We start from the raw sequence: 10,735 nt of genomic DNA, 5'->3' as shown, positions 1-10,735 counted from the left end.
CCATCACATGGGATGAATCGTCATCTCAGGAGGCTGGACTGGACGAAGAAGCAGGGAGTTCTGCGTATTTTTTTTCTGAGTTGCGATTTTTCTGGCGTAATCATTGCGATTCCAGCGCAAAAGTCGCAACACGTGGCTATTTGTTGCGGGTTTTGCATCCCCATTAAATTCAATGGGGAAAACCCGCAACAGAAAAACGCAGCATAACTTGACATACTGCGGATTTAAATTCCTCACCACAAGTCAATTGATTTGTTTTTGCTACGTTTTTTTGGGGGATTTTTGCAGCGTGGGCATGTTTTTTCAAAATCTCATCAACTTTGCTGCTACTCTAAATGCTGCGGAATTTTCGCACAGAATTCCATTGTGGAAATTCTGCAGCGTTTACGCTACGTGGAAGCCTAAAAGATCTGCTCTCCTGGGTCCAATTCTGGTCTTAGCTTAAAAAAAATACATTAAAACTCTGCATCAAATATGCACTGTGTGAACAAGGTCTCACAGTATACAGGTGTATATGGCTGACATACCCAACATGATGTGAACCTACCAATGCATCTGAGTAGGTAATGGAAGTCAAATGAAAAAGGCATTTATTGGATTGCAAAAAAAAAAAAAAAAAAGCTTGTTTTATAATCCCTTTAATAATTTTATTAAAAGTGATTAGGAGATGTAATAATTTAGACAAATGCTTAAATAAGTTTATTTGAAATTAATTTGATCACTAAGTATATTGTTAAGTCTAGATTTGTTCTCCTCCTCCCCTCTCCCCGCCTCTTGGGTTAAAGGGGTCGTTTGTAGGTTGGCTTGCCCCACTCCTGTCCATATTGCTGTCTGGCACTGCAGTTCAGCCCATTCAAGTTAACGTATATGCGCTGAAATTACAGGCGCAGCCCATGAACAGAAGTGCCACTGTTTCTAAGAAGAAAATAACTGACAAAGCACGCTACGCCTTAAAGAGGTTTTCTCATGAGGGACATTTATGACATATCCACAGGATACGTCATAAATGTCAGATAGGTGCGGTTCCCAGAGGTAGAACCCGCATCTATCTCTAGAACGGGGCCCCCTAAACCCGTTCTACCGCTATGTGTTGTTGCTGAATCGTGTCATTTCTGACCATGAATTACGTGGTTTCCATAACTCCCATACTAGCATCCGATCTACGCGGTTTCCGTAACCACCATTCAGTTCTATGGTGCTTACAGAAACTCATGGTCGGGAATCACATGCTTCAGCAACAACACAGAGCAGTAGAATGGAGTTTAGGCCCGTTCTAGAGATCGTTGCGGGCCCCAGAGGTAAGACCCGCATCTATCTGATATTGATATATCCTGTGGATATGTCATAAATATCTGATGGGAAAACCCCTATACAGGGAACCTGTCACATTGAAAATGCAGTCCGATCTGCGGGCAGCATGTTATAGAGCAGGAGAAGCTGAGCAAATTGAAATATATTTTTGTGGGAAAAGATTAAATCGTACTTTTATATATTTTTTTTATCATTTAAACTTATGCTCATTCTGGGCTTCGGAGACCAATGGGCTTTGATACTCCTTTATTAACACCTATCTTTATATTCACACTCATAGGGAAGGCGGTCAGTCGGTGAGTAGGACCGCCCACTGGACTCCTAAGACCAGAATGAGCAGAGGTTTAAATGGATAAAATAAAATTTTTAGGAATCTTTCCCCGCAAAAATATACAATCATCTTTGAAAATCCTAATGCTATATACCGTGCTGCACGCATATGAGATTGCATTCTCAACAAGACAGGTTATATTTAACTCAGAATGACCGAATACAGCTGGAATACCACGGCATCAACATCGCTATCTAGTACTACCAATATATTAAAATTTCTAAAAAAAAAAAGTGAAATGTCTTAAAGAGGTTGTCGAACAATATATATATATATATATATATATATATATATATATATATACACGAAAAAAATAAAAGGGTCCTTTTGCTCCAGAAATAGTGCTACACTTGTATGTGGGCTGTATCTGGTATTGCAGCTCTGCCCAGTGGAAAACGTAAAAGAGAGGGGGACCCATAGCAAATATCAAACTAGGCCCCCCATTATGATGTCTGGTTTTCCACCCAGGGCAGGTGGTGACGTTTGATTCCTCCTTCACGACCTATGACCAATTCCCCACTCCCTTGTTTGCTAACAATGCAGATCCTCTGGAGAGGGAGTTCTACGCAGATTATCGCCATCCAATATCAAACGGTGTGAGACCAACCAGTGCTGCTACCCTTCCTTTCAAGTGCCCTATAGCATGGGCTGCCCCCGTGGTATGTACGCCCTTGGCTCAGCCCCATTCACTCGAATAGAGAGGAGCTGTAATAGCAGACATAAACCCCACAACTAAACGGCAACCGGTGTCAAATTTGTAAAAATGCTACAGTAATTAAGAAAAAAATAATAATAACATGCATTATATTTACGAACTGGACACATTAATTGCTCTCCATTATGATCTATCTGAAGACTTGTAATATATCTTTAAATATAAATAGCCCTTTGTGTGATTACACCTCGCTGGTTGTATCATCCACAGAACATCACAGTCTCACTGCGATTGAAAGAGAATAGAAGGAAAATTAGCAACCCATATTTTTGGCATGTTTAGTCCGCAAGTATTCAGTAACTCCACCCACGTATGACATCATTCCATTTGACAATGTAACGGGATCCATAATAAAATTAGTGTAAAATACATTTATATAATCAACAAGACCTCCTATAATGGACCTGCTTTGCTACAAATTCCTTATTCCAGGCACCGCATTAATACAGTCAATTCCAGAGATCAGGCTCTATTGCTCTTTATTGGGTGCGTCCCTAGGAATAGATATTTTTTTCCAAAATTTCAAAACATCTTAGTTTTTTTTGTTTTTTTTAATTTAAACTTATTTTTGTCCTAAAAATCCTGTTTCCACGTTTCCAAAACGTGGAGTTCATTCCTGTCCGTCTCACGTGGGGAAGAAACCTACAATCTTAAGTGATGTAATCGATCAAAGAAGTGGGTGGGGGAAAAGATTTCATAATGTCACCAGCGTATGACACCCAGCATCATTATACAGTGTAACCAGCTCATTAACATCTGGATCCTCCGCATCACCATACCATACGTCATTTTGTTGATGTGTGTATCAGAGTATAGGATACTTGGTATCTATATACTGAGACGTTTGCATGGGTGTGTAGAAAATCTACATCATACGAGGTTGCATATTATTGGTGAACAGATACTCAGCATCATTGTACAGCGCAGCATGTTCAAGGTTAACGTATAGAGATTCTCAGCATCATGATTGACAATTTGCACTTTCTATATATATATAGAGATACTATGCATCAGCACTTTATTGGGTTTACTATTAGTGTACGGGGTATGTGACCTCATATAGTACAGTGTGCTTTGTTTTTCATCACATTGCTGGCCTAGCTTGCAGACTGGAATTTTCAACAGGAACAATATGGTCTTCGTTTAAAACCAGGTCTAAATTGAAACGACATTCATATTTGAACAAAAATGTGACCATCTGCTAGTGAAGTCAGCAATGCATGGCAGTGCAGAGCCTGGCATTGATTGTGCAGAGCTAATCATTACTGCCCTCTGCTGGCACTGCATCTACATATGCCTCAGAGCAACGTGTATGTCTACCGAGTAGAACAATGCATCGCAAGCCATCGGTCTACTCCAACATGAAATTTGGGGTTGTAGGAGCAAGTATTTAATCGGAACCATACATATCCGCATGCTCCTGCTCAAAAAGGAGAGGGATGCTAGGGGTGGGATTTGTTCCTTATTGCAATAGGTGCTACTTATAACAGACAAGGGGTGATACAAAGATGGCGGACCGTCCAAAACCAGGGTGCAGTCTTTGTGCAATTGTGAGATTTTGGGGTTCCTTATTGCCTCGGCCCAGATAAGGAAAGGGGCAGTGGGGCTGCATAACAGGGATACCCCTTCCATATGCCTTCCACTTTGGGTCTCTTCCCCACACAGACATGAAAAACCTCCTTATTTTTAAGAATAATTAGTTGAAAAGTCCTGGCACACCATCGGTGGAACCCTCCTGACAGCACCATGTGACTGCCAGGTTTAGCCGCCTAGAATTAGCGTGCTCTTGTGCCTTTCTCCCTGTCTCCCACTTGAGTCTGTCAGTAAGTCTATAGTTGCCAAGACCCTCAATTTCCTCGTGATTGGCACACCAGAGGCTCTCTCACTCAGAGCCGCGTCTGTGCCTCTGGCACATAGATCTCGATGCTGTCCGCACTCTCTGTAGCAGAATTCTGGCGCACGGAGGCTGCTCGTTTGGCTGCCATCAGCCGTTTTCGGGCTTCTTGTCGCTGCTTGTCACTGTTGGAGGGGCCTGGTGTCTTGTCACGACTCAGGGGAGGCTTGGGTCGGGCTGGCTTCTTTGGCACAGGGGGAGGGGGCCTTTTTATCTCCTGTGAAATTAATAGATAAAAGCAATGATTTGTTTTATTTTTAGACTTGTTTTTTCCATTGCACTGTATATTGTATAACCTAATATACGGTATCCAGCGATCATCGATCACATCTAAGTTCATGAACTTTGATGTGATCGATAATAGCTGGACCTGACATGCAGGACCCGCTGTCACCGAAGCGGTCAGTCCCGCTGACCTGACTGATTTGGCTTTGAGCACAAGATACAGCTTCTATGTATCCTGGATACATAGCAGCTGCATCCCAAAAAGTGTGCAAAGGTTTACATAGCCTTTAAATTCTGGAATATGCATCAAGCTTGCCTTGAAGATTATACTTACATTTCTATCAGGGATCTCGCTCAATGCCCAGCAATTGGCCTTGAGCTGGAAGAGTTCATCAAATTTCATGCTAATGTCTTCTATGGAAAGCTGCAACAGGTCCCAGAATCCGGCAAGGTCCTGTGCTGATGGACGAGGGTTTGAGTTAGGGTTCTAGAAAGCAGGAAAAGTATGAGGTATGAGTTTTTTTTAATCTTTCCTTTTGAACCAATGTGAAAACATACATCATTAATAAAAACTTTCGGCTTGTCATGACATATACATCCCCCACACCCATGTGAGATCAGCTAAACCCATTATTTTTAATAGTGCCACATGCAGATTAGTATGCCAGGAGTTTGAAATGTCTTAAGATACTACGGCCCTTCCACAATTTACCAGCATTGACTGGCTGCCCTTATATCTTCATGGACTACATTACTAAATAGTATGGCTATTCCAGCTGTTATGCTCTTCTTCCTCTACATCTTTGAATTATACAAGTTTATATAATCGCTCCCATGAAGCAGACATGAGTTCATGAATCTATGAGTCATAGTCTATGACCAAATCAATTGTTCTACACAGAGGATCCTGTAAAACTGGTCTACTGGGTTATTGGATAGTAGAATGTATCAAAGAAACAAGCAATATGTGGTATTATACGGTGTATTAAAAATAGAAGCTCCAGTTTGCTGCTGTGTTAGAGAAGATATTATATAAACAAATGCCTAATATTATCGTAACTGCTCATTTCACAAGTAAGAGCAAATCAGACAATGAGCCTACAGGGCACTAGGGAAGTCACATTTTAACACCATTGTCCTACTGCCATCTTCATCAGGCACAATATGTGACATCCTGAATTCCATGAATGGGCCACTCACTGAGGTTGTTGAAGGGCTGAGGTCGGGCAAAGGCAATTCAATGGCCTCCATAAACAGTATTTTAACCCCTTAAGGACGCAGCCTAGTTTGGGCCTTAAGGCTCAGAGCCCATTTTTCAAATCTGACATATTTCACTTTATGTGGTAATAACGTCGGAATGCTTAAACCTATCCAAGCGATTCTGAGATTGTTTTCTCGTGACACTTTGGGCTTCATGTTCGTGGTAAAATTTGGTCGATATATTCAGTCTTTATTTGTGAAAAATTGCAAAATTTAGAGAAAATTTACAAAAAATAGCATTTTTCAGAATTTAAATGCATCTGCTTGAAAAACAGACGGTTATACCACCCAAAATAGTTACTAGTTCACATTTCCCATATGTCTACTTTTGATTGGCATCGTTTTTTGAACATTCTTTTATTTTTCTTGGACGTTACAAGGCTTAGAACATAAACAGCAATTTCTCATATTCTTAAGAAAATTTCAAAAGCCTTTTTTTGAAGGTGCCAGTTCAGTTCTGAAGTGGATTTGAGGGGACTATGTGTTAGAAACCCCCATAAAACACCCCATTTTAAAAACTAGACCCCTCAAAGTATTCAAAACAGCATATAGAAAGTTTTTTAACCCTTCAGGCATTTCACAGGAATTAAAGCAAAGTGGAAATTAAATTTGCAAATTTCATTTTTTCTGCTGAATTTCAATTTTATTCAATTTTTTTTTAGTAACAGAGAAGGTTTTACCAGAGAAACACTACTAAATATGTATTGTCCAGATTCTGCAGTTTTTAGAAATGTCCCACATGTGGCCCTACTGCGCTCGTGGACTAAAACACAAGCCCTAGAAGCAAAGAAGCACCTAGTGCATTTTGAGGCCTCTTTTTTATTAGAATATATTTTAGGCAGCATGCCAGGTTTGAAGAGGCGTTGAGGTATCAAAACAATGGAAACCCACCAGAAGTGACCCCATTTTGGAAATTACACCCCTCAAGGAATTCATTTATGGTTTTTGTTATCATTTTGACCGCACAGTTTTTTCACAGCACCTATTTGAATTGGGCTGTGAAATGAAAAAAATGATACTTTTTCCAATAAAATGTCATTTTTGATCAAATTTTCTTATTTTCACAGGGAACAACATACCCCATTTTGTTGCCCAATTTGTCCTTAGTGCGGCAATACCCCATTTGTGGTGATAAACTGCCGTTTGGGCCCATGGGAGGGCTCAGAAGGAAAGGAGCGCTATGTGTTTGTTGGAGTCCAGATTTTGCTGGATTGGTTTTCGGGTGCCATGTTGCATTTGCAGAGCCCCAGAGGTATCAAAGCAATGGAAACCCACCAGAAGTGACCCCATTTTGGAAACTACACCCCTCAAGGAATTCATTTATGGTTTTTGTTATCATTTTGACCGCACAGGTTTTTCACAGCACCTATTTGAATTGGGCTGTGAAATGAAAAAAATTATATTTTTTCCAAAAAGATGTCATTTTTGATCAAAATTTCTTATTTTCACAGGGAACAACATACCCCATTTTGTTGCCCAATTTGTCCTTAGTGCGGCAATACCCCATTTGTGGTGATAAACTGCCGTTTGGGCCCATGGGAGGGCTCAGACGGAAAGGAGCGCTATGTGTTTGTTGGAGTCCAGATTTTGCTGGATTGGTTTTCGGGTGCCATGTTGCATTTGCAGAGCCCCAGAGGTATCAAAGCAATGGAAACCCACCAGAAGTGACCCCATTTTGGAAACTACACCCCTCAAGGAATTCATTTATGGTTTTTGTTATCATTTTGACCGCACAGTTTTTTCACAGCACCTATTTGAATTGGGCTGTGAAATGAAAAAAATGATATTTTTTCCAATAAGATGTCATTTTTGATCAAAATTTCTTATTTTCACAAGGAACAACATACCCCATTTTGTTGCCCAATTTGTCCTTAGTGCGGCAATACCCCATTTGTGGTGATAAACTGCCCTTTGGGCCCATGGGAGGGCTCAGAAGGAAAGGACCACCATTTGGCCTACTGGAGCTTTTCTGGTGCTAAGTCATGTGTGCAGAAGCCCCTGAGGTACCAGTACAGTTGAAACCCCCGAGAAGTGACCCCATTTTAAAAACTACACCCCTTAAGACATTCATCTAGAGGTGTAGTGAGCATTTTGACCCCACAGGTACTGTGTAAAAGATAATGCGCAGCAGATGGTGCAGTGTGAGATTTGCAATTTTATATATGTATATGCCATTTCAGTGTCCAATATAGTGTGCCCAGCATGCGCCACCGGAGATATACACCCCTTAAATTGTAATGTGGGTTCTCCTGGGTACGACAATACCCTACATGTGGCTGTTATCAGCTGCCTGGGCATACGGCAGGGCTCAGAAGGGAAAGATGAGGGGGGTAAGCTGTGCGGAGTGCATCAGGGTAAATTGAAAATCAAGGGATGTATGATACATTTTAAAACAATCTTTTATACAGAGCCCTGGTTTTTCGGGACACGTGTCACATTGGTATATTGTGTTCTTCCTTATCCCCCTCTTATAGCAGACTCTGCACCTCTTTTGACTCTTTCCCTTTCCACCGGTTTGGGGACCTTCTCCTGGAAAGTGTTGCCCTGGTACGATGCGCCCCCCCTTCCTGGACCCTAAAGATTAGATCTTGAAATTCCAGGAAAGTTCCCCTCTGGCCTGCACATCGACGTAGCACATACGCATTGTACAAAGCCATCTGTATGATGTGCCCGGCCAGCTTCTTATACCTCACCGCATGGCGCTGTAGGGCTTCAGGACTTGATTTGACAAGTCCATCCCTCCCATGTACCTATTGTAGTCCAGGATGCAGTCTGGTTTGGGGGTGGCCTTTCCTTCATATATCCTAAATCTGTAGGTATACCCTGATGCACTCTCGCAGCTTATACATCTTCACGCCATACCTTGCCCTCTTACCTGGCAGGTACTGGCGGAATTGAACCCTCCCTTTAAAATGTACCAGGGACTCATCAATAGAAAAACACTTCTCGGGGGTGTATGCTTGGGAAAACCGGGCACTGGAACGGTCTAATAGGGGTCTCCGTTTATACAAACGGTCAAAACTGGGGTCATCTCGGAGTGGGCACGGCTCATTATCAGTATAATGTAAGAAGCGAAGTATTGCCTCATTTATTTATTTTTTTAGGTTCCAGTTCATTTCTGAAGTTGCTTTGAGGGGCCCATATATTAGAAACCCCTATCAAACACCCCATTTTAGAAACTAGACCCCTCAAAGTATTCACAACAGCATTTAGAAAGTTTATGAACCCTTTAGGTGTTTCACAGAAATTTAGAGCAAAGTAGAGGTGACATTTACTCTTTTTATACCATTTTTTTTATAACACAAAAGGATTTATCAGAGAAACGCAACTCTTTACTTCTTGCCCAGATTCTGCAGTTTAGAGAAATATCCCACATGTGGCCCTCGGGCGGTAATGGACTGAAGCACCGGCCTCCGAAGCAAAGGAGCACCTAGCGGATTTTGAGCCCTCTTTTTTATTAGGCACCATGTCCGGTTTGAAGAGGTCTTGTGGTGCCAAAACATTGGAAACCCCCCAAAAGTGACCCCAATTTGGAAACTAGACCCCTTGAGGAATCCATTGTAGTTTTCATGGGGTGCATGCGGCTTTTTGATCAGTTTTTATTCCATTTTTAGGTGGCGTGGTGACTAATAAACAGCAATTCTACTATTGTTTTTGTATACTTTTTTTTTTACAGCGTTCACCGTGCGCTATAAATGATATATTAACTTTATTCGGCGGGGCGATACGATCACGGCGATACCAGATGTTTATAGTTTTTTTTTATGTCTTATGGCGTTTGCACAATAAAATACGTTTTGTAAACAATCATTCACTTTCTGTGTTGCCTTATTCTAAGAGCCATAACGTTTTTATTTTTCAATCAATAAAGCCGTGCGAGGACTTATTTTTTGCGTAACGAACTGTATTTTCCATCAGTACCATTTTTAGGTACATGCGACTTTTTGATCTCTTTTTATTCCATTTTTTGGGAGGTGAAGTGACCAAACAATTGTGATTGTGGTACGGTTTATTAATTTTTTTTTTTACGGCGTTCACCGTGCGGGATAAATAACAAAATAATTTTGTAGTTCAGGCCGTTACGGACGCGGCGATACCAATTATGTATAGTTTATTTGTTTGTTTATATATTTTTATTAATAATAAAGGCCTGATAAGGGAAAAAGTGGGACTTTTACTTTTATTACTTTTAAAACTTTTATTTTCTTATTTTTACACATCTTTTTTTAACTTTTTTTTTACTTTATTACTTTGTCCCACTAGGGGACATGAGGGCAGGAGGCCCTGATCGCTATTCTAATACACTGCACTACATGCGTAGTGCAGTGTATTAGAACTGTCAGCTACTCACTGACAGCAAGCATAGTGGGTCCTGACGTTGTCAGGACCCACTAGGCTTCCGTCTATGGCATAGCCGGACGCCATTGTTTGGTGTCCGGTTGCCATAGTCACCATCGCCGGCCGCTATCGCGTAGCAGGCCGGCGATGGCAGCTTAACCCCTAAAAAGCCGCGATCTCTATAGAACGCGGCTTTTAAGGGGTTAATCAGCGGGGACACAGCGATCGGTCCCCGCTGTAGGAGCTGTGACAGCTGCTGAACAAGACAGCAGCGTCACAGCTCCTGTATGTGTCGGGAGGACGGCCGAAACGGCCGTTACTCCCGAGACGTACTATTACGGCATGGAGCGCGAACGATACAGCTGCCATGACGTAATAGTACGTCAAGGAGCGGGAAGGGGTTAAAGAATCTTGACCATGGAGATGGCTTTGAGGACTATCTACAAGCAAATAAAAATGCCCTGCATCTAAGCCCCCGTCCCATTATTAAGCCAAATACAGAATGCAGTACATTTGTGCATATACAGTACATTTGTTCAGTTATTTGAGCACTATCTAAAACACATTATGGAGCTCTATTGAGCTAGTGGTGATCTCAGATTTAGGCTCCATGCACACGATCGTGCTTTTGCGGCCGCAATTCCCCCGTGCATGGCCCAGG

The 10,735-nt window shown here is 41.6% G+C and overlaps 1 protein-coding gene across 2 annotated transcripts in view; it reads right to left on the bottom strand.

Moving 5' to 3' along the window:
* Positions 1-673: 673 nt before the first annotated feature.
* DLGAP4 (DLG associated protein 4) overlaps positions 674-10,735 on the bottom strand; it is a 115,457-nt gene continuing 105,395 nt past the window's right edge. For both annotated transcript variants that reach the window (XM_075845623.1, XM_075845624.1), the window contains 2 exons: positions 4,811-4,963; positions 674-4,468 (listed from right to left, as the gene is read on the bottom strand). In XM_075845623.1, the coding sequence (XP_075701738.1) occupies positions 4,244-4,468; positions 4,811-4,963 (378 nt within the window). In that variant the 3' untranslated portion in view covers positions 674-4,243. The remainder of the gene's footprint in view (positions 4,469-4,810; positions 4,964-10,735) is intronic.

This window comes from Rhinoderma darwinii, chromosome 13 (assembly GCF_050947455.1).
Source record: "Rhinoderma darwinii isolate aRhiDar2 chromosome 13, aRhiDar2.hap1, whole genome shotgun sequence".
NCBI classification, from domain to species: Eukaryota; Metazoa; Chordata; class Amphibia; order Anura; family Rhinodermatidae; genus Rhinoderma; species Rhinoderma darwinii.
The sequence above is the reverse complement of the archived record's forward strand: the minus strand, read 5'-3'. Positions and strand labels throughout refer to the sequence as shown.